This window comes from Eublepharis macularius, chromosome 16, assembly GCF_028583425.1.
Source record: "Eublepharis macularius isolate TG4126 chromosome 16, MPM_Emac_v1.0, whole genome shotgun sequence".
Lineage (NCBI taxonomy): Eukaryota > Metazoa > Chordata > Lepidosauria > Squamata > Eublepharidae > Eublepharis > Eublepharis macularius.
Window position 1 is genome coordinate 18,553,894 of NC_072805.1, and position 24,992 is coordinate 18,578,885.

A 24,992-nucleotide genomic window follows, 5' to 3' on the forward strand; every position below is an offset into this window, starting at 1 on the left:
GTCTACAGAGCGAGAAAAGATCTCTCCTCAGAGGGTTTATTTCCTCTTGGCCTCCTAGAAGGGGAGGTGAAACTGACAGAGCCTTGGGGAGGCAAAGAGGAAATTAACAAACCCTCTGAGCAGCTATCTCCCTGGCTAGTCTGTAGAGAGGGGAAATTGACAGAGCCTTCTGCCCACTTTTAAAACTCAGCTTCCCGGCTAACATTGTGACTCCCTTCATGTGCTCCTCCTCATGTAATTCGTCTCTTGTAACCTGGCTCTCAGACTCTTGTATTCCATTTCTCACCTTAAGATCATCACAGAGAAACTGTAGGCAGGGCCTGATACAGGCCACAATTCTAGGGACTAGGCAGGGGAGAGAGGAGGGAAACATAGCATGTTATACTGGCTATGCAATTCATTTTCCTCTACCCCAGTCTGAATTTTTGAGGTCCTGCCCTCTTCAGTGCTACTGTCCTTGTCCCCATCCTCAGCGGACACCCCCCTTTTTATTGTAAAGAAAATTGACAAAGGGCATTAAGCTACAGCAATATATGTCAATTACTGATTTTAAACTTGATCACTGATATATCACTCTAAATGCAGTTGACATGCTGTTGAAGCTGAAAATCGGAAATTGACTTATCGGTGTAGTGCAACATTATAGCCATGGAAATTACCAATTTTTTGTCATGGCTCGGGGGGGGGGGGGAACTACCCTGTGGACACAGCTGTGAATGACTCTGCATTTGGAAAAGCTCCACCTTTGTGCCAAAAGCTTCGGCATGGCAAAAGCAACCCCTCCTGATTACATATTGCTTCACTAGAGTAAAGAGTCCAGTAGCACCTTTAAGACTAACCAACTTTATTGTAGCATAATCTTTCAAGATTACATCTGATGAAGACAGCTGTGCCTCTTGAAAGCTTATGCTACAATAAAGTTGGCTAGTCTTAAAGGTGCTACTGGACTCTACTAGTTTGCTACTACAGACGAACACGGCTAACTCCTCTGGATCTTTGCTTCACCAGAGCCTCTCAAAATCTGCCCAATTCAAGCCATTTCCCAACCTTTCTAGCTCCGAGAATGGCATTTCTGGGCGTTAACTCTAAAAAAAGAGAAAGTTAATGCAGACCACCTTCGCCTGAGCCGCCACCTGTTACTTCCCCATGCCCTTGGGATGACCAAGAAGACAACTGAAATAAAATAACAGTGACTATTTTATTGAACATTATTTAATACCATATCAAAACACCTTGACTAATAGGGGAAGCTTCCCTTCCCAAGCTTTAAAGTTTTTGTTTTTTTTGTAATTTTTGTTAAGTTTTGTTTTTTAACTATATAAATACAGATACCTTTCCCTGCAGGATGATGGCTGCCGGCAGGGGTTTTCCCATGGCTGACATTCTCCACTTCGTGCTCAAACGTGGATCGAGGCTGTGGGGGAGCGGTCGGGGTGTGGGTGTGTGCCACTTTACAATCCAGGTTCATTTTCCCCACAGGGCTGAGCGAGAGGTTCAGGCATCTTAGCAGGACACTTGTGAATGGCCACAGCCCTTCAGGATGTCCCCCACAACCGCCCTGGAGTGGGAAGTTCAAACCGAGACTCTCTAAGGAGAGAAGGGACAAAAACCAGGGGACTTTTGGCAATGAGGTGTGGCGTCCCCAGGAAAAGGCAAGGGGTGGGAAAAGAGATTCGGCTGCTCAGGTGCCGAATGGCTCCAGCGGGGAGGCCAAGAGGACGCAGTCTTGTAAACATCACCAGGAACACACATCAGTTGACACGAAATGGCTGTTTTTTGTAAACACTTGAAAGACAAACCTACGACGCCTTCAAAAAACAAGACAGAAAAATGCCCTTTCCTCCTCAGGATACGGGTGGGATTGGAGGCGTGGGTGGGGTAGGGGGTCTGTCTCTCTTCCTGGTTCCAAGGAAAAAAGAGAAGAAAAAAAAATTCACCGTTTCAGTGCAAAAGTGTGACCCGCGTGGAGTGGGAGGACCAAAGTTCCTTGTCAAAGCGGTGGCAATGCTCTCTCGTGCTCCGTTTGGCTAGCAGCCGGATCCGGACCAAACATCATGACGCTGCTGAAGAGGGGATGTCCGAAGGACCTCATGTGGTGGTCCTCATCCCCCGCCCCCTTAGAGACTGACTGCTGCCAAGGGACAGCTCTGCAAAGGCAGCGGCTTCTCTTTGGGGTCTTGTCTGCCCTTTTAAAGTCGAGAAGTAACACAAAAATCCCCTACGCGGCCGTCCCGCAGGGTTCCAGAGCTGGTTTGGAAAAGGTTTGGGAGGGGGAGGAAGGGACGAATGGGGGGTTACCTGTCAAGAGGAACAAATCACTGTATCAGCAGGGGCTCAAAGGGGTTCAGTGGACAAAAAAAAAAAAGTGAGTTTCCTTGGTCCTTTCCACACCGTGATGAGTGCTGCTGCAAATGCAGTCATTCGCAGCAGTAGCAGAGCAACCATGTGCTGGGTTCCCCTGCATTTTTCCAGCTCCCTCCTCACGTACACTAGAAGGTAAAGACAAATTGGCATAGGGGCTTGGAAAATGGCGTTCAAGTGGCTGATCCAGGCTTTCCTACCCACATGGCCGCCACTCTGACTTTGCTGCACTCATTCCAAAAAGATCACAGTAAAGCCGAGGAAAATCCAGATGGTGAACAAAAGTACCATGAGGCTGTGTGGAAGCTGGGGGCGGGGGATGACCTGTTTTGTTCGTTTCCCATTTGCACCAAAGCTAGACCCAAAAGGTATTGTCGAAGGCTTTCACGGCCGGAGAACGATGGTTGTTGTGTATTTTCCGGGCTGTATTGCCGTGGTCTTGGCATTGTGTAGTTCCTGACGTTTCGCCAGCAGCTGTGGCTGGCATCTTCAGAGGTGTAGCACCAAAAGACAGAGATCTCTCAGTGTCACAGTGTCATCCTCTTACAGGATGACTCAGCCCAACCCCACCTTCCTGAGTAGATACAAATGACCTGCCAACTTCTTTTCCACACTGTGACACTGAGAGATCTCTGTCTTTTGGTGCTACACCTCTGAAGATGCCAGTCACAGCTGCTGGCGAAACGTCAGGAACTACAATGCCAAGACCACGGCAATACAGCCCGGAAAACCCACAACAACCATCTAGACCAAAAACTTGGGTGTGGAAATGATTCTTAGCGCTGTATCCACACACAGGTTTTCTTCCTTGGCTTCCAAACTGCCGTGTGGCTTTGGGGGTGGGGGGGGGGGGGGGGAAGTGTCCACTTACATCAACCACTAATCATCCACTTCCCAAGTTTTCCTTGTTCTCAGTATATTGAATTGACATGGTCTTTTCAGACAGAACGCAGTCCAAGCGCGTTAGCAAGCTGATGGGAAGGAGTGCGTTTTAGGAAGTCCCACCCACCTCAGATCCGTTTTCTTTCCCTCATCTCCCCTGCTGCTGCCCCCGTTTCCTCTGCAGAGAGGAGATTACAGCAAGAGGTCGTATAGAAGCTCTAAAAAAGAAGCGCTCCTGTCGGGAAGCCAATTTGGAGAAAAAGCTGTGTGGAAGCAGTCTTGGGGATTTCAGAATGCTGGGATGAGTTCTCCTGTGCCAAAGAGTGGCGTGTGGTGGTAGAGAGTGCCCTCGAGTCACAGCTGACTTATGGCGACCCCTGGAGGGGTTTTCATGGCAAGAGATTAACAGAATGTGCCGGCTTTTTAAGCGTCTGCCAGTATGCATGGGTGGGCAGACAACTGGGGTGGCAGTGCCAACATCAATCCCCAGAAAAAGGCCTAGTTTTTGCAACAAAGCTCAGCATTTGCCTGTTAGCTGTATAACCTGTGTCATCTTTTTTTTTAAATCCCCCTAAATGGGAGGAAACTAGCCGATGTTTCAAATGGGGGGGTTGTAGAGTCTTTTGAACGGCTCACCTGGGGAGAGATCTGCAAGCGTTGCTAGGGTCAATCTGAAGGGTGCTCCGGGCAGGATCTGTTCACTTCAAACCAGGAATCTATACAGCTGCCAAAGAAAAGGGGGGAGTCAGAAAGGGATCTATCACCATGTGCCACAATGTCCAGGGCAGGCATCTTGCAAGGGAACCAAGGCGGAACACCCGCTCCAGCGCTTCTTTTCACATGGCAAAGGGCTTGCGGGATCTTCCCATTGTTGCCTGGTTGCCAGTACCATGCAGTGGCAAGAGGGCTTCCACATGGCAAGGGGAATGCAAAGAAACCTTGCCGAGTCCCCTGAGGCAGTCGTTTCCCTTCTGCCACTAGACGGCTTTATTTTTTAAAAAAATCAACAATGGATAGATCATTAAAACATCCTAGCTGTTACAATCTGTACAGAGATAACGGGAAAGGCGTATTTCTGCAATGAAAGGCGCCAGAACCTTACTTTTTTTAATGTGAAAGCTGGTAATTCAAAGAACGGGATAAACAGATTGTTATTACACCATTATGGTATGGCAACTGCTGGTTATTATTTTAAAAAGACAAACCTCTCCAGTGGTGGGCAGGGGAAATGACTCCGATGTGGGCAGGACCTGGAAAATCCGGACTTTCCAGTCCACGCGGGTATCACCCCAGCTTTGCTACAATCTTTCTCAAAACACTGCAGCAAAGCAGGCTTGGGAAAGGTTGCCAAAAGACGCCAAGCCCCACGAGATGCCAAGCACAAAAGCACCACAAAGGTATGGAGAACTGGGGGGGGAGGGGCTGCTTTCCCAACAGCATCCAAATGACGTGTAAGTGCCCCATGATAACCAGGACAGGTAACAGCATCACTATCCCTTCCCTTTCAGGGAGAGGAAGAAACACCCCAAAGAATTTCGCAGCCCCTTGTGGAGGAAAGACGCGGGCTTTTGGGGAGCCTCGAGCAAGCCAAGTCGTTGCGGCCACACAAACAGGAATGCCCCAGAAACAGTGCCAAGTGTACGTGTAGAGGGTTTCATACTGTACCTCTTGTGGTAAATGCACAGGCAGGGAAGCCGGGCTATCGTGTCCCCCTGCAGGAGCTCTTCCAGGCAGATCACACACTCGCCTGCATCCTTTGTTAGCACATCGTCTGCAGGGAGGCAAATAGAAAAGGCAGATGGGTGATGAGGAGCATCCGGCAAGCGACAACAACCACACACACACCCCTACACCACCTGAGCAGTGGTCTACCTTTGGGGGGCAGGGAGATGCAAAGCCCATTAACAGAACAGAGCTCCTTTTCGGGCCTGCGTAAGAACTAGCAATAAGGTCCCTTCCTTTCTCACCCAACTTTGGTCTTGCAGAAATCTCACATGCCCCTGGCTCTTATGTAGCATAAGGGAATAGAGTAAAGAGTCCAGTAGCACCTTTAAGACTAACCAAGTTTATTGCAGCATAAGCTTTCGAGAATCACAGATGCATCTGACAAAGAGAGCTGTGGTTCTCGAAAGCTTATGCTACAATAAAGTTGGTTAGTCTTAAAGGTGCTACCGGACTCTACTATTTTGCAACTACAGGCTAATATGGCTAACTCTTCTTGATCTATGACTAAGGGAATAGAGGCCGCTTTCATAACAAGAGCAGGATCGTAGCCTATTCCACTGTTTATTGAATGCATTACCTTGCTCTTACTGCATCCTTTCCTACTTTTGTAATTCCATTTTTTGTACTGTTCACGACGTATTGTGTCTGATACTCTTTGTTTTTATTGTAATGCTTGTCATTCTAATCGTGCTGTTATCCTTTGTTGGATGTCTCGCCCAGCCTGATTGCATGGCCTTATGTTGCCTTGTGTCTCAGCAATAAAGTAAATAAATATAAAACAAATACCTTTCGGACAGACTGGGAGATAAACCATGTCATAGCAACCATTTTGTAAACAACCACCCACTGCCCCTCCACTCGTGAAGACTGAAGGGGCACAGTCCAAAAATGCCCTGGTTGTGATCGAGAACTTCCATTTCTCCCATTCCTATGCTGCGCTGGGTGGTTGGCCAAGGCCGCATATTGCAGGATCCTTTTGTTAACTTGATCAGCCTCATATGTGCATGATAGTGAACGAAGCGTGACTCACTTCTAAATCCAACAAGCTGCTTCATCACGCCTGCCAGCCCTCTCTGGCTTCTGCCAGACCAATCAAGAAAGCGTTGTGTGGCATTTGCCAACCACGGCATGCTTTAGGATGGAAGGACACTGCCCCCATGGTGCAGATAGGAAAACCTTCCTTGCACAGACATCCCACATTAAAGGTGGCTGCACAGAGATGGGATCACAGTTGTAGTCAGTGGAGCGACACACTTTCTATCAGTAGGAAAGAGCAAGAGTCCAGTAGCACCTATAAGACTAACAAAATTTGTGGTAGGGTATGAGCTTTCCTGAGTCACAGCTCACTTCTTCAGATACAGCTAGAATGAGTTCATGTGTTCTTTTATCTTGGAGAGTGGAGTGATTTCAGATGCCAAATGACAAACGGTGAATGACAATAGCAGCTGTGATTGGATAGGGTGGGGTATGCAAAGGAATAACGAAGCTCAGGATAATGCATCCACCTGGATTGAATCGAGACCTAGGCTTCTTGTCTCATTACCAATGCTGATTTCTCCACACCCGCCACCCCTCTGCATACCCCACCCTATCCAATTATGCCTGCTATTGTCATTCGCCTGCTATTGTCTTTTGGCATCTGAAATCACTCCACTCTCCAAGATGTAAGGACAGATGGACTCACATTCTAGCTATATTTAAAGAAGTGAGCTGTGACTCATGAAAGCTCATACCCTACCACAAATTTTGTAAGTCTCATAGGTGTTACTGGACTCCTGCTCTTTTCTACTCCAACAGATAAGACTAACACAGCCACCCATCCTGTCGCTTTCTATCAAGCAAGCACGATTGAACAATTTAAAATGTGAGCTGAAGATTTAAAGCAACCTTAATTAATTGGGGAAACTACTCGCTTTACGGAAGACTCTTGCTTGTATTAAAAGAAATATCTTTTCTAGAGCAAAGGAAAATTTAGTTAAGGGTACTCAAACATGACACCGGGAACTGCTTAAATTAAAAATGAGTATGTTGAAAGTCACAAGAAAAAATGGGGGGAATAACAAAGACCTATACTGCAGAATAATAACAGACTGAACAGCAGACACAGACAGTATGACTTCCAAACCTTCACAAATAAAAGCGGGCAGAGTACTGGACAGTTTCCCCTTTCGAAGGGGAAATGCAAGGTATAATTTTGAAGTTGTTTCCACCTAGCCAGCACAGTTTGGAAATCACTGGCTCGGGTTACAGGCATCTTTCACACGGAGGTTTTGTGTGTTTGGATGCTTAACTACAGCAGTTTTTCCTCCAAGCTTCCTCGCAGAGATCCTCGTCCATTAATTGTGTTCACACGGTTCCCTCACTATTCCACAGCGCTTTTCCAAAATGGGAGGAAAAGGTCGTCTGAGCAACCACAGAGAAATAACAAGCAGACGATGATGTTGTAAAGAAACTCAGAGAGAAAAAACACTGCAGTGCAGCATTCAATCCATGAGAAACCTGTGTGAAGCCTGTGAGGCAAAATTAAAGAAATTTAACTACAGTGTAACATGAAATCTGAACTGGGAGGGGGCTGCAAAGTTTGCAGCTGATTGGTAAAACCATGGTTTGCAAACCATGGTTCATGCTAATTGCAATGGGGCAGAAATGACAAGCTGTTCGATACGCTGCAGTTCCAGAGGCCACAGCACAGAGAAGAGAGTGCTGGGTGGACAGAGAACCAAAGTAGCCCTAAACCACGGCTTGCCAGTATGTTTGGAAGATCAAGCCACGGGGTGGAATGTAAACTGGGGTTAGCTTAGCGGAAACCACAGCTCAGCAGGCGGTCCAGTTTGTAAAACTGTGAGTTTTCCTGTAACATTTGCCCCATCTGTACTAGTTCCAATTACATATTCCCCCATATGTTTACAATGCACAGCACCGGCAAGCTTTTATTTTATAGAGTGCATCTCTTCCTCTTTGGGAAGGCCTGTTGTTGGACATAGAATAATGTCTATCTTCCTGCCCCCCTTCCCAACAGACCTAGAAGCACAGTTTGCTCTGCAGAAGTGGTTGACTAAGCAGTGGAAAAACAGCAGGAGTCCAGTAGCACCTATAAGACTAACAAAATCAGTGGTAGGGTATGAGCTTTCGTGAGCCACAGCTCACTTCTTCAGATAAAAAAGCACACACACACACACACAGACAGACACAAACACACGGCTCTTAAGCAATAAGGTAGCGTTTGATTTTTTTTTTCTCTTTCCCTCCCCAGTGTGAAGTTTGCACACTTAAATTAAACTGTCGTCTGCAAACCAGGATGCCAAAAAGTACTTGCAATAATTCCGGGTGTGTTAAATCTAATCAGTTAAATCTTTCAGTTGGTTAGAAGCCAGTCAATTAGCTGGAAGATCTTTCACTGGGTGACAGCCCTGAACAAATGATACCCAAACTCTTCTAGAATGCCTCTCTGCACGGGCCAACGAGGCTGGAGGACAAACACCCTCAGAGAGGCAGCGGGAGAAACTGGCACAGAAGGTGCCCACACCCCGGCCCTTTCCCTCCTTCCTAAAGTCAATTCTATGAAAATCCTCCCTTTCCTTCACAGCTCCAAAAATAGACAGCGAAGGTGATGGCAAATGGGGAGAGGGGGAGAGAGAGGAGAAAGGAAGAGTTGCTAAGCACTCAGGTTTTGCTTTCACAAATCTCTCCCCGCCCCCGGCACATCTGACCTGGCACAACCCTGAAATCGGTGGATGTGTGCCAAGGACGCCATGGGGATGGAAGGGGGGGGGGAGAGGGACCCACACAACAGGGGAAAGCAGCAGCGCCTTCTGGATTTCGTTCTCCAGCATCTCTGGCACGAGGTACAAGGCCCTGGTGCAGCTGGGCAGGCTGAGGAATTTCGGGGGGGGTGGGGATGGGGGAGAGACAGAGATGCCTTTCCTATTGCAGACTACTGTCAGGCAGGCTGGGGAAGGCCCATCTGTGCGATGCCGAATAACCAGCTCCTCCTTCTGACCTGATTTTCCGACTTGCAGCCTCAAGAGCTGCCTGGCGCTGTCTCTGCCGACGCAGACGGGGCGGGACCCGTGTAATGTCAGGGGCACTGTGGGACTGATGTGGCCTGGCACCGACAGCTGGAGCAACATCAACGTCAGTCGATCTGATCGGGCTTGTTGTCGATGGGACGGACGTACCCGTGGCTGGGGTGGAGGAATGTCTGCCTTCTCCCCACTCCCTTGGCTAGCTAGGCACCCATGGGCACCAGGAAAGCTGGGCCTGATCATTGATATGAGAAGGTGGCAGCAAGGATGCTAATTTCATGCACGGGGCTGAAACAATAACACACAGTTCATGGGCTACAGCAACACATGTGAACACCCCCCCCCCCCGCCCCCGCCTTAGGATGCGCCTTCCTTCTCAATACCAGACGTGCCTCCGCCAGCCCAGCCTGGCTCTCACAGGGTGTGCATTCCATACACATCTTCACAACCATTCCATCCAAGCACAGAACTTAACACTTAATGTTAGGGCTGGTTTCCAGCATCCTGGAAATCTTTGCTTTGGCTGGGGGGCGGGGAAGGAAACTTCAAGTTTCTAGATCCTATGACTAAAGAAATAATTCAGAAGACATCTGGTGGTGGTGGAGAGTGCCCTCAAGTCATAGCTGACTTATAGTGACCCCTGATGGGGTTTTCATGGCAAGAGACTAACAGAGGTGGTTTGCCATTGCCTGCCTCCGCAAGCCTGGTCTTTATTGGAGGTTCAATTACTAACCAAGGCCAACCCTGCTTAGCTTCTGAGATCTGATGAGATCAGGCACACCCAAACTATCCAGGTCAGAGTAGAAGACCTTTAGGTCCTTAAAAAAAAAAACTACCTTTTTGTAAAAATTTTCCATGCACATTACACAAAACTGGCTTTGTAGGCATGGATTTATTTCAGTCACAAAATTTATCTTCTCTTGGTGCCCAATTCCAGATTTATGCATTGGCACACAGCACTCACAGCAGGTGGGACCAGCAGATGCGACAATATGGAAGAATTAGGCACAGCCCATAAACACTCTTCAGGGCGCCTTAACACTGAAAGGCAGTGAGATAGGTGAACCAACGGGGGAAGCGTGTGGGCAGACAGGGCCTGAGCATCACAGAACGTCCACAAGAGACAGCAGTCTGGAAAAAAAACCCCATACTTGCCCGCATTCACATTCTGCCAGACAAGACCCCCAACAAAAAGGACCCACTTACCATTGTAGGAGAGGCGGGGCTTGCTCAGACACATGATAAAGTGCATTTCCGTTTCATCGGAAGCCACGGATTTGGAGCAAATGGGACACTTGAAACCTGGAAGAGGAAGGATGGGAGAGAGTTAAAACAACTAAGTACTAGGTCTACTCCAACACCAACTGCGTAACAGCTTTGCCGGGAGAGAACCGTCTATAGCTGGTGCCGTATTCTGGAATGTGAGCGTTGCAAGACCAAGGACAGGCCTCGATTTGCTTATGACACTCTGTAAAGCCCAGCTAACTTTTGATGGCACCACTCAGTGCTGACAGTGAACATCTGCACATGGTTTTCCTGACTTGCTTTATGTATGCAATGATATAGGCTGCTCGCCACAAAAACCTCACATCAGAATATGCCAGATTGCTTCCAAAAATTGCAACACAACACATTTTGATTTCTTACTATTTAAGAGAGACAGCAACTTCTGGCAATACAGGGGAAGAGACGACAACTGAACGTGCCAGTCGCTTGCAGTAGCCTGAAATCTCCCCAGACACACCTTTCCATGATCTTTTCCCCCACCACCCTTCAAAGCAGGGGAAAACAGCAAGGCAAGGGATTTCAGTAATTCTCATTTACTTCATTTATACCCCACTTTCTTCCCCAATGGGAACCCAAAGTGGCTTACAATATTCTTCACTGTGTTATTTCCTTGACAAAGGTTTCTAAAGTTTCCTGCTCTTTCATTTTCTCATTTTCTTAAGTTTTCTGCTCTTTTTTTTTTACTGCTTCCTTTCAGAATTGCTAGAATTCCCTTGTTTGGGATCAAACATGGCTCTGCAGCACAGGTGTGTGTTCGCCAGTACATCCTGACTTTTTACAGAGGAGATCCGTATCATGAAAGGGCACAGACAGAGCCTGCCCCTCCCTACAGGTTCATACAAGCCCTCCTTTAAATACAGCCAAAGTTTCCTCTCTCTGGGGTGTGCGTGGTCAAAAGATTCGGTTTTCTGCTTTGGGTATACCCGAAGCGGGGGCGGGGGGAACTGTGGGAATCCGGAAACCCGAAGCAGAAAGCTGCTTTGAGAGTCGGGTATTTCAATCACTTTGGTATGTTCCGCAAAGATTCTGAGCATACTGAAGTGAGGGGAGAAGCTTTGTCCCAGCCCCCCAGCCCCACTTAGCACCCCACTCCCCACCCCCACTTATTCCCTCTGCCCCTCCCACTTACTTGGAAGATCTGCAGCGGCCAGCTGGGCAGCAGGGAAGGCCGGAGCCACCGCCGTCGCCGCCTCCAGGGCCCGCAGAGGCCAGCCGGCTGGCAGGGACGGTCAGGGAAGGCCACAGCTGCCACCTCCAGGGCCTGCAGCGGTCAGCTGGGTGGCAGGGAAGGCCAGAGCTGCCACCTCCGGCCATTCCTGCCGCTGAAATAGCTGCCGCAGCAGTCATTTGAGGGGCAGGAAGGGCCTCCACTGCCGCCACTGTGGCCATTTGAGGGGCGTGGAGGCCTGGAGCCGGCTCCTCTGCCGCTGGCTCCAGGGCCTGCAGTGGCCAGCTGGGTGGCGGGGAAGGCCGGAGCCACCGCCTTTGGCCCTTCCTGCCCCTCAAATAGCCACCACAGTGGCCATTTGAGGGGCGGGACGGCCCAGAGCCAGCTCCTCTGCCGCTGCGCCGCCACCTCGGGGGCCTGCGTGGAAGGCTGGAGCTGCTGCCTCCACCGCCACGGAAGCTAGTGGGGAGGCAAGGGGGCTGGAGCGTCCTCCTCCACCACTGCAGTGGCCCTGCTAGCGCAAAGTAAGTGGGGGGGGGTATAGGGGGTTCGGGGCTGGGGCTGGTGGTTGGGCAAAGTTTAAAGGGCCCTGCGGCTTGCAAGTGGCAGGAAAAGGGCCCTTTAAACTTCAGCTGGCAGGAGGGGGATCCCCCCCTGCCAACTGAAGCCAGCCCCGGGCCCAAAGCTTCCTGAGGCAACCCGAATGCTTGGGGAAGCTTTGATTCAGGATTTCCTCATCAGGGCCAGCATGCTGGCTCCTATTCGTAAATCCCAAATCTTTACAGATCAGGTCCGATTCAGGTATTTTTCCCAAACTGGAAACCCGAAGTGCACACCCCTACCTCTCGCCAAGCGAAGCACCTCTGCCTTGAGCTTGGCATGCAGATGCCTTCTAGGCTATGAAAAATCCCTCAGCATATTGCAACGATAAAACTCACAATAAGCAAGTATGCTTAAAAGCAGGCTGTGGAAGCCGCCTTGCTGAGACAGTGAGGAAGCTGCACCCACTGGAACTTGCTATCTAAATCCAGGCTCCACACAAATTGCTAAACAGATGAGCGAAATGCTCCGTCAGTCTTGCTCAGAGCTCTCCATAGCTCTGCAGGCTCTTAGGCAGCAGCCCTGCCCAGCCAAGGACACAACAGTGACTGCTCCCAACGCTGTGCAGAACATGCGAGACTTAGTGAAATGTCATCCTCCAGGCAGGCTAGGGTGACACAGAATGTTTTGCCCAGCGCTACTTAAATTAGCTTCATGGTGGAATCTGAAGATCCCTGCAGCCAAATGCAACGCTTCAGCTACTGCACCAAAAATCTATCACGTTTTTATCCCACCCTTCTTTCCATGGAACTCAAAGCGGCTTACGTGGTTCTCTCTCCATTTTATCCTCACAGTACCACACTGTGAGGTAGGTGAAGTTGAGAGACTGACTGCCTCAAGGTCATCCAGTGACCAGCAGGGCTGAATAGGAACCCTGGTCTTTCCCTGTCCTCGTCCAACGCCCGACCGCTACACTATGCTGGCTTTCGCTCTGGAGAAGAACACCTATCATGACAGAGTAGCCATTCCATCTACCAGCAAGTGGGGAAAAGGCAGCAACTTGCTTCAAAAAGTGGCAAACAAGATCTGAAGTCCCACAGGAATAAGCGCTGTTCTGTCACATGAATGAAACAGTCTACTCAACCCCGGGGGGGCTTTAAACACTCTTCTGTTGGTACTTTCCGCAGAGATGTGCAGGGTGATGCGCATACTAAGATTCCAAAGAAAACCCCACATAGAATGTTGTACTGGATGCAGTACACGGCTTTCAAAGCACCTCATCCTGGTCCCTCTCCTCAAAAGCAAGTTTCTAGTCCTTATGGTTGCTACAATATGCTGCATAAAGTATATGGTCACTGCTTCATGAAACCCGAGTAGGGAATTAACATTCAGCTCTTTGCATAGCTCTATGCCTCATAAAATACAAAACTAGACTACACTATGCAAAATGGGAAATGCTTTCCAATGCAAAATTATGAAATCATGCAAACCCACTCAATGTGCTTAACGCATACAGGTTGCAGAATTTTCTTGCTTGAACATATGGCATTTCAGACACAGAGTGCCTCCAGGCCTGCTCGTCTGGGACTAGCTGACTCCCTTCCCTGCTTAAGGATACGCCAGAACATCAGCGTTCTCGGCGTGAGCCAGAGAGCAGAGCTGATGAAATGCAACCATGAAATCCCACAAGGACAGAAGAGGCGGCACATTTACATAAGGTAAAGTGCCAGATATGCAGGCAAGAGGATGGGGCGACAATAAAGTCACTTGTGGTGCAAACAACCACACGAATGAGATCAACTTCTTTTGGGGAGACAGTTAAGACGCAAAATTATGCACAGCTAAAACCACCAGGCTTTATGAATAGCATTTCTTAGGATAAGCCAGTCACCACGTTGCAGCACGGACAGGAACTTAACAACTTTGGGGATACAGAGCTGGCTGCAGTCTAAACAGGTCTATCGTGGAGGGGCAAGGCCAGAGGCAAAGCTTTGACACTGGCAACAATGATCTGAAGCGGCCAGCGGGGGTGTTCAGAGAGCATATTCTGCACCATACAGCTTGAACATTATCACGCCTTCTCTTGTAGTTCTGTAAGGAATCCAGCACAGACTGTTCAGCAACCTTCTGAAACTACAATTCCCAAGATCCTTTGGGAGAAGCCATGGCCTTGAAACGGATATACGGCCTATCTAAATTTGGGCTGTGGCTGATAGGCCTATGTTACAGGCCTACCCAAATTGTCACCACGGGGTGTTGCGCAGGGGAGGAGGGGGGGGGGGGAGAACAAAAAGAGACGAATGGCTTGAGAGAAGAACATTCCAGAGCTCTCAGAATCTCTTAGAAAATTCTGGAATAAATTGTGTTGCTCTTTAAAGTGCCAATAGACTCCTGTTTTTATTTTGTTGGACAGAAGGAAAAACAGGCGTGTTTCTTCCTGGATTAGCGTTGAGTCCCTTAAGACTACCCTTAGCTGCTCTATAGGCAACACTTCTAGTGAAGCACAGAGAAGAATCACACGGATGCAAATGCCGGATAAATGCCTACAACGAAAATGTGTGCGCATTCATGCACGCGCACGGTTACTTCAACAACAGCTGCTTAAAAGGGGCCATTCCTATTTATGTGCACCAATGCCAATTTATTTAGCTGGTAGAATACTTGTTTAATCCTTTAAAACCGCAACATTTGGTATTTAGATTTGTAATACACATCTTGGAAACATTACAGATATTTCCATAGCTGTGCGGATCCCTCCCCCCGAGCCCTTTTGGAGGAAACGCGCAATCAATTTTCAACCACCCTTCCTCCCAACACTGATCAGATATGAAAATAATCTATGCAAAAATTACAGCCCTTCCCAAATTCAGCTGAACAAACATCACTGCAAATCAACAGATAAACAACAAGATGGGGAGGTTAATTGACTCTTCCTGCCTGAGAGAACTGGGATGCCACAGCCAATCTGGAATCCTTTGGTGGAAACAAAGCAGTTCACAGCTCTGCCAAAGCCATGCGCCGCCGCCCCCCTCCCCACATCGTTCGCTTGCACATCATTGGCACTCCCCTGTGTATTCAAGTGCCACATTCACACAGTTACTGTAGCTTCACAGGTTTAAGTCTTCTGCAGTGCAGCTATATAAGGAAGTGAATACACCACTGAGTTCACACTACTCCACCTTGGGGAACAAACATTTGATCCAGAGGATCTACAGAGTTGCCAGGAGGGGGGAAGACCCGGCACTCACCTTTCTTGTTCTCTTCGCACGTGTGCAATGCATGCACGCACTCCCAGCTCCAGCATTATGACATTACTTCTGGAAGTGACGTTGCCCCATCACAGTGGCCACAGGAGCGCTCCCAAACAGAGTGTGGAAGTACTTCCGTGGCCAGTGCAATCACATCACTTCTGGAAGGGACGTCCTCATGCCCGCTGGAGCACATATTCTGCGCGTTTTCCTGGGGTGTCTGCTGGTGGTGAGCAATCTCCGGGTGGCTCAAAACCTCCCACTGATTGCAACTGGGTAAATTGTTGGGACATTCCCACCGATGGCGAGCACCTGGGATACCTATCTACAGATAGGGTTGCCAGGTCCCTCTATCCTCCCGTTTGGGCCTGTAGTATGTAGATCTTCACGCATGCACATGCGTGCACTCCAGACCTGGTGTGATGACATCGCTTCCGGAAGTGACGTCACCATACCGGCTGTAAGAGTGTGGGAATGCTCCCGTGGCCAGTGCAATAACATCACTTCCGGAAGCGATGCTGCCACAATGGTTGGGAGCGCGCATGTGGCACGTGTTCCTGAGGTGCCCGCCACTGGCGGGCAAACTCCAGGAGTTTGCCCCCTCCCCCGATCGCTGTTTGATCGATGGACAAGGGGGCAAATCCCCAGGAGTTTGCCCACCACTGGCGGGCACCTGGGAACCCGATCTATAGATGAAGTAGACGCTTCTTGGCTGCAATTTGCACAAACATGGCAGCTGAAAATGTATCAAATAGGCTCAAAGAAAGGCATTTAAGAGAGAAGAACAGAATAACATAACCCCTGCAAAATATCTTTGTGGATACATACCTAATTCTACTGATGACATGTTCGTTTGAGAGACTGTTACACTAGCTGGGGCCTGTCTCCTCAAAAGTGTGTACGTTTACCACAGTGGGAAAGACTGCAGTTTTACATGAGCCACCTGAGAGGGCTTGGCAAGGAATTATGGGAAATTGCTTAAGAAAGCTCTGGAATAATTTTTTTTCGCAAGTGAGGAATACACTGACATTTATAAAACACAAGCAACATATATGTGAATGCAGAACACACATGCCATTTATGTAATTCATACCCCATCTTTCTCCCTAATGAAAACTCAACGCAGCTTACGTCATTCTCACCTCCATTTTATCCTCCCAACAACCCTATGGGGTAGGTTAGGCTGAGTACATGACTGGCCCAAGGCCACTCATTGAGCTTCCATGACAAAGTGAGGATTTGAACCTGGGTCCCACGGATCCTAACATTCATAACCATTACGCCACACTGGCACACTTGCTTCTGGACAGCCCCTGTAAGAGAACCTTGTCCAGCTTGCCAAAGCTCTTCTGGGTACAGTTTATGTAACGTTAATGGTAAAACACTAAGTCTACAAATGCCAGCATTACTAAGATCTTGGTATCATACTGGTGGGCTGTCTTCAGCAAGGCAATTTGTTCAGGCCTACTCCATGTGGTATTCTGTCTTAGTGATCTTTTAATAAAATCTGTGGAAAGGCCGCCCTCTAAAACTGCAGTAAACTTGGAAATGACACATTCACCGTCAAGTCAGAGATAAAATACTAACTTCTGCTGTAACCCAAAAGTCCAACCCCTCTGACAATTCATTGTGCCCATTAGAGTTTCTACCACAATTCTACCGAGATCCTGCTTGCTTAGGTACACACACCTAACTGAAAGAGCTTTGGCCGACAAGTCACCAGAATCAAGAACAATGCCATCACACAAACTTACAAACCCTGCCCTGGCTACAGGAACATGGAAACGAGAAGAGAAAGTGCTGGGAGATTAAAGTCCAAAACTGACCCTCAACAACAGTCAAAGGAAGCCACTGCTTGCCGTATGCACTGACCAGTTACTGCAGACGAAGATGCTTGCATTTTGCAACCTAGAGTAACCCACAGGCAAGAATACAACGCCTAGTGCACGCTTCCGGTGCCGACACGATGACGTCACTTCCAGAAGTGATGTCATCATGCCAGCAGTGGGTGTGGTTCCAATGAAGCGTGGGAGCACTCCCGTGACTGGCACGATTTCATCATTTCAGGAAGTGGCATCGTCGCTCCGCACCAGGAGTGCACCTGCTGCGTGCTTGCCTGGGTTGCCTGCTGGTAATGGGTGATCGCCAAGAGGTTTGCCACCTCACACCAGCGATCAGTGGGCAACAGGGCAAACAGCCAGGAGTTTACCCACAACCGGCAAGCAACTGGGAACTCTAGTATAAGGTCACCCAGCAAGCTACCATGGTAGAGTGGGGATTTGAACCTCGGACTCCCAGAAACTAGTCCAGCCTCTAACCGCTACACCTCTGGAGTTTTTCTTTCCGCAGCTACATAACAAAGCAAGCAAAGGAATTCAGTGCTAATTATTTATGGGACAGCATTATACAAGAAGCCTTCGAGATAAATTTTACAATATTGCCTGATCAAGTCTTATTCCAACTCTGGAACTCTCGAGAAAATTAAGTGCTCCTCTTTAAAATATTCTCAAGTTGAGTGACAGATGCAGATTTGGTGAATTTTTATCTCACTCCCTACTCCATTAAGCTCAGGGAGAGGTAACACGGTTCTCCCTGCCTTCATTTTATCCTCACAACAACCCTATGAGGTTGTATAAGGTAACAACAAAAAGGTAACACCATCTGTCTCCTGGCAAATGGGGATTTGAACTTGGGCCTCCCCGGGCCTAGTCTGCTACTCTACCACTACACCATTAGCCTATCAGCCAATTATAGGAATTTCAGTTGATTATTAAAGGGCAGAGAATCAGATTAGATTAACATAGTTTTGCATATTTTAAAAATTCAATATAAGCACTTCTTTTGAGAACCACTGAATTTAATAAACAAAGGTTAGAAAAAACCATCCCGTTATTTTCACTTCCAGTTACCAACATGCCAGAACCGACCATGGCAGTTTCAAAGCCAAATCCCTAATTTATGACCCTAGCCATTCCAAAATGCTCTTTAAAAGTGAACAAATAGACCTTCAGTTGCTGCACTCTACCAACTCAAGAATGGCACCCTCATGAATGGGCTTCAGAACTCTCCCCCATCTACATTCTGGCTCCAAGCTAGGTTTGCACTATTTGTGACACGCACACACACAAATGAAACAAACAATAACCTAGTCTTCCCCTGGCCAGTTTTGAAAATGTGCAAGCAGAGGCGGCGGTTTAGCACCTTCCACCTTTTATAAAGGGGAAAAAAGGAAAAAATTCAGTTTGAGGGAAGTAAAAACTACTTAACTTTCCATCGGTTTGGTGTACTGGTGAGAGTGTTGGACTAGGATCTACGAAACCCAGGTTCGAATCCCCACTCTACCATGGAAGCTTGCTGCGTGACCTTGAGCCTGTCATAAACTCTTAGCCTCTTAGGGTTGTTGTGAGGATAAAATGGAGGAGAGGCAAATGAAAGCTGCTTTAAATTTCCATTGGGGAGAAAGACAGGGTATAAACCAATTAACACATTATTGGTGAAATATGAGTATTTCAGTTCCACCAACACAGAATTTACCAGACACCTAGTGAAGAGTTGTTGAAATGCCCCAGTAGTTGTCACTCTACACACCGAAGTTCTGAAGAGAAAAAAACCTGTCAGTATTTGCCAGTATGGGCTTCACAACTACCTTTCAACTTGGGAGCTTATGAAGGGCTTCAGGGTCTGCTTTTCCATCAGACGTGCTGAGCTGGTAGAGTTTAGCATGCGATTAGGGAGTTCCAGATTGGCATATATTTTGCCGCGTTGTTTTATTATCACTGCTGGGGAGCTGCAGAAAGGCAGCCTTTGGGTCATCATCTGCCTCAAGCTGCCAAATGTCTTTGGCAGTCTCCGGGCGCAACGTTTCCCCCAAGGTTTGGAGAATTACCACCTCAGCACACGACGCCAGGAAAATCATAAAAATCAAACTGGTATGTCAAGACACCGCAACGTTCAGAGGCTTTGCTCTGCTGTTAACCACATCAAAAAGTTATTTTCTGAATCTGCCTGGCATTTTTCCTCCTCAACATTTCCATCAATGGTTCCTAGTTACACTTGCCTTTTGCCTCCTCCCTTCCTCAAACTCCTGAATATTTTGTTTAAAGCCATCTCCAACTTTTGCAGGATCGGTTTATTGCAGAGAAAGGTGCCATTTTGAGAGATGCAAGTTTTCTTCGGTATGAAAAAAACATAAAAATATACTGTAGAGTGACAAAGTCCTCCGATTTTCTCAGCAAGCCACCTGTCAAGAAGGGGTAGGACTAGGGTTGCCAGCCTCCAGGTGGTGGCTGGAGATCTCCTGGAATTACAGCAGATCTCCAGGCCACAGAGATCAGTTCACCTGGAGAAAAGGGCAGCTTTGAAGGGTAGACTCTATGGCATTATACCATGCTGAGGTCCCTTCCCTCCCCAAACCCTACACTCTCCAGGCTTCACTCCCCAAATCTCCAGGTATTTTCCAACCTGGAGATGGCAACCCTAGGTAGGATTGCATTGCAATGAGCTACAAACTGCCTCCTACCATCTTCAAAGGGTGAGTACTGCTGCTCCATTTTTCACATGCCACTCCAAAGACCACCAAAACTAGAATTCTTTTTTGTTAGACACAAGCAGTTTGTGCGGCACCCTGTTTTAACTCCGCTCGAATTACAGGACTCTTCCAAAAGGAGACAGCAGAACCTATTTAAACTAGTGCGTGCACTTTGCAGCTACCCACAAGCAGTTGGCCCAACTTGTGGACAAACTCACAAGCAGAGGAACAGCAGTTTGTCGGTAGACACACACTTCCCCTGGGCAACTAGGAGAGCATGTCGTCACCCAGAAACCAGGCACAACAATCTGCTATTTTTGTAATCCTGCTCAAGACCAGAAAAAGAGACGCAGTCCGAAAAACCACACATTTCCTCGAAACAATCTCATCCCCACCAGATCCAGCAGTGACAGAGCCCTTCCTTATGACCGCTGCAGGAACCCAAGCAAAAATAGACACAAAGAGCAGGTGTGCAAAGGACTTTCAGAGTTCAAGGTGTGTCCCTGCTAAAGTCCCACAAGATCAGATTCAAAAGCAGCTGCATTAAGATCCAACTTTTCAAACTTGGTTACGCAAATCCAACTTGAGGAAAAGACGGCTCAAGTCAGTTTGCTTTGGGGCTGTCCAGAAAACGGCAAAATCATAAACTATGAAAGGCCACGATCTGGCCCCAGCCAGGTGCTGCCGTTTTTTAAATGAAGGGCCGACGGCTGTGGCAAGGAATGCGCAGCATCACTTTCCAGCGAGCTTCATGCTGGCTGAGCTTAAGAGGGGGTTAGCCTTTTAAAGATGGACAAGAAAGAGGGGAAATCATGTGCGGCTCCGGTATTTTCCCCACTTCTTCCAACATTAACCTTTTCTTAGCAGGGTTCGGAAAAAAGACATGCTGTTACATCCCCAAACAATGTGCCAGCCAAGACCGCTCTTAAAGCAGTAGCATCAAGGGCAACAGCAACTCCTGATGCCACCCCACCTGTGCAAAGGTAGCACAGGGAGTGGCTAGTAGGAAGCATGAATGGGTCCTTTTAGCATCCTCAGGACTGGCTCAGCTTTTGCACATGCAGAATATTGTATATTTAAATATGGCAGGAAAAGTCTCAATTCTTTTAAAATCAGGAGTGCAGTGTACAGATGTGTTAAAAAAACACATCGAGTTCACACCGATGCTGACTACAAGTAAGACAGGGTTGAACCCTCAAGACTTCCCTCCCCACCCCGCCAGTCTTCAGAGTTTGCCTTGAATTTATACCTGCAGTGGCTGCAGAAGCAAAAGCAACAGGCCCAAGGGCAATATCCATCACCGTTTCAGCTCCCCCTCTTTGCTGGCTGTGCACTTCCTATTTCCAGTGTGGGGAGGCACACCATTCAGCCCTTTAAAATGAGGACAGGGCCACATAACATGCAGGGGAGCTCCCCTTGCTTTACACACAGCCAATGGTTCCAGATTTGTGTTCAGGAAATCCCCCCTGACAAGTCACAAGGCGATTTCCCACCTCCCACTCTCCTGGAATGTGCAGAGAGGCACTTTCTAAGGTGCAGGCAGGTGGGAGCTGGCCCATGAGGCCTGGGTGACTTTGAAAGCTGATTCTAACTGGGGTGGGGGGAGAGGCTTAAGGAGGAGGGAAGAATTCAGCAAGGCTCTCATGTGAGGCAGAAGTTCAAACGGGGCAGAAGTTCAAACTTGTCACAACCGAAGATGCGGATGACAGGATTAAAGAGCATGCACGCACACTCTTTAAAGACCCACACCTCATGTAAACAGATGGGGCGGGTGGGAATAGGAGCTGGGAAACACAGCAAAAGTTGGGACGCTGTTTTGACCGACATCCCCAGGTGACGAAGCCTGGCTGGAATGCTGGCCTGCCTCCCAGCAGACACAGGGTCTTCGCATGCCCAGGCAGAGTTTATTTAGATTTTGGAGCTAACACAAATACACAGAGCTCTCGACTGACCTTTCCCTGGCCTCTACAAATAGCAAAGCGACAGTGCGGAGATCAAAACTGGGGCAGAAGACCTGCATTAAGGGCACACTTTTTTATTTACTTCATTTATAATAACAACATGCAATAATAATATATAATAATAACATTATATACCGCCCTTCAGGACAACTTAACATCTACTCAAAGGAGTTTACAAAGTGTTGTTATTATCCTCACGACAATCACCCTGTGAGGAGAGAGGGGCTGAGAGAGCTCTGAGAAGCTGCGACTGAGCCAAGGTCACCCAGCTGGCTCCAAGCGGAGGAGTGGGGAATCAAACCTGGCTCTCCAGATTAGAGTCCTGCCACTCTTAACCACTCACTACACCAAACTGTCTCTCACCTTTCTACTCATCGGGTATACCACATTTCTGCTCAACGGGATCCCAAAGCTGTTTACGTTGTTCTCTCCTCCATATCACGGGGTCAAGGAAGCTTTACTTAATACACTGATGGTTTATTGGCTGGGAAAAATAGAGTTTTACTTTGAACCTGGGACAAATAAATAAACCTCCATTTCTCCCTTGAAGTCCGAGGGTGTCACTCAACAAAGATTTAATGTTTTAAGGGAACATTCAATTGCAAAGCAGAACCGTGCTTAGGTGGGCTGCTTTAATTCAGCCAAGGAGGTTTTAATCTCTATAAAACTGGATCAAGTAATGGCCCCTTACAGGTGGGTGCCTTGGATATACTAAGTATCAAGAAAGGCGGTAAACAAATTAGTTACTGAGATATTTATACCCTGCTTTTCTCCCCAGTAGGGATTCAGATCAAGCTACATCATCACTCTCTCTTCCCCCATTATACCATCACAACCACTGCCCTGTGGGAGACAAAGGGGCTCAAGATTGCCCAGTGAGCTTCCTCAAGTAAGGTGATCCTATTCTGACATGCTAACCACTACACCACACTGGCTCTACACGTTCTTCCTGAGAATGGATCTAAGGATTTCTTCCCGAGAATGGATCTAAGGATTTCTCCCCATTTTTCATCTATTTTATTTATGTTGGAAACTGCTGTCGCTAGAGACAGGACACTGGGTAGCATGGATAAAGATTTAGTGGATGGATTTTGTTCATGTTCAGAGATATGCTGCTCGTATGGATTTGATGCCCCGTAAAGCAGAAAAATGAAGTGCTGGGAGTGATCTTCCCGGCTCAGGAACAGATGCAGACCAGATCTTGATCATTAACAGTGGATTGCAGATCATTGTCAAACACGCTGCCCTCATCTGCTTGTTAGAAGAAAGTCTCATTAAAGGGAACTGGGTAGTAATTAAACAGTATTACTATCTCTGGCAATTGGACTGCAGCTACCTCTGCAGGTGTTTAATTCATGCTTGACCCCAGTTCACCCTTGCCCCCAATTGCAGTAACACAAACCCTGCGCCCTTTTATTCCCCCGACCCCACGTGATACCTTTCCCCTCATGGCGATACTAAAATTGACTTTCAGGTCAGGAACCGTAGACCTTCACTTAATACTCTCGGTTTAATCCTGAACTTGTTCCAGTCTGAAGTCAACCCATTAGGGAGAAAGATGATGCAGGAAATTATAGACTTGTCTCCTTCTATAACAAGGAAAACACGCAGCACGCTGAAGAACAAGTAATTTGCAAGCACAGGGGGATTTTCAGCAATCAACATGGTTTTATAATAGGCTAAACCAGTTTGCTCCTTCAAAAAGTAACTGGATAAGCCAACAAGGTGGTGGGGGGGTGTGTGGAAACCCAGCCAATATAATACGACTGAGCAGCCCCGTGCCCCAGCAAGATAGTACTCTAAGAGGATTAGTTTGGGTTTTGTTGTGTGATTTTTATAGAACCAGTATGTTGAAGGAGGAGGAAAGAGAAGAGAATCAGCAAGGCATTTGCCAAAAGAATATATTAAAAGAAGCATGCCGTGTGTGTGTGTGTGTCATATTTAATCAATAAATTGAGTTTCAAAACAAATCAAGGTTCTATTTCCTGGATTCCTGACTCCCTGGTCTTTGTATTGGATTATGCTGACATGTGCAGATGCAATCCAGACCTTGTCCATTAAGAAAAAATGCGTCCATTACACACACACACACAAAACTTGCCTTGGTAGCTTATTCTCACAATCTTCTCTGCCTCAGTTCCAAAAGGCTACTGCCTCTTTTACAAAAAAAGAAGGGGAAAAAAGCAGCCCCCACCACATAGATTTCCTCACAATGCTGTACCAAACACATGGATAGCCAGTCTGGTGTAGTGGCTAGGATCTGGGAGGTCCAGGTTTGAATCCCCACTCTAGGGGCTTGCTGGATGACCTCGGGCCAGTCACATACTCAGCCTAACATGCCTCACAGGGTTGTCACAAGGATAAAATGGAGCAACGGAGAACAATGTACACTGCTTTGGGTTCCCACTGAGGAGAAAAGGGGAGTATAAATAAATAGACAGAACCAGTTTGGTGTAGTGGTTAAGAGCGGCAGGACTCTAATCTGGAGAACCAAGTTTGATTCCGCACTCCTCTGCTTGAAGCCAGATGAGTGACCTTGGGTCAGTCACAGCTCTCTCAGAGCTCTCTCAGCCCCACCCACCTCACTGGATGATTGTTGTGGGGATAATAATAACACACTTTATAAACTGCTCTGGGTGGGTGTTCAGTTGTCCTGAAGGACGGTGTATAAATCAAATGTTGTTGTTGTTGTTATTATTGATTCAGATCAAGACCATGGTGCAGATGAAGTGGTGTCTTCAGCATCCCCCCTCCCCAGACCCCCTTTCCCTCTCCTGAAATGACCGTGGGATGCACTATTTGGCTCAGTGGGGGGAGCTGAAACTCCACAGTCCGTCTGAATTGGGAACTGCACACGTGGTGAAATTGAGAACTCCCAACTCACATCTCACCATTACACAGGGCAGATCCAATCTGTGTACTCTGTTAATGTGTGAATGAGACCCTGTGTTTCGTGGCCCTTGCCTTCTAGCAAGCAGGCACCACAGAGTCTTTTAAAGCTAACTGCCTGGAACTCTGCAGGGCGCACTTGGCGCCACACAGAACAGCAGATATCAGCCAAAGCTTCCTGAACCGAACAGCAACAGAGAGTCTGTCTACACCAGACATCTTACACAGGGACGCTCAAGTGTAGAGAGACACAATGTTAGCCGGGAAGCATAGTTTAAAAAGACAGAGCCAAAGGGTCTGTCAATTTCATCTCTCTACAGGAGGGTAGTTTAAAAAGACAGAGCTGGCGGAGATGGCTCCTCAGAGGCTTTGTTAATT

General features: G+C 47.8%; 1 protein-coding gene across 1 annotated transcript in view; it reads right to left on the bottom strand.

The window, feature by feature from the left end:
- Positions 1-1,179: 1,179 nt before the first annotated feature.
- The window catches only part of ZNRF1 (zinc and ring finger 1), a 34,218-nt gene continuing 10,405 nt past the window's right edge, over positions 1,180-24,992 (bottom strand). The window contains exons 2-5 of the mRNA XM_055000938.1: positions 10,200-10,295; positions 4,909-5,014; positions 3,880-3,967; positions 1,180-2,298 (exon numbers count right to left, since the gene is read on the bottom strand). Coding sequence (XP_054856913.1) covers positions 3,910-3,967; positions 4,909-5,014; positions 10,200-10,295 — 260 coding nt within the window. The 3' untranslated portion in view covers positions 1,180-2,298; positions 3,880-3,909. The remainder of the gene's footprint in view (positions 2,299-3,879; positions 3,968-4,908; positions 5,015-10,199; positions 10,296-24,992) is intronic.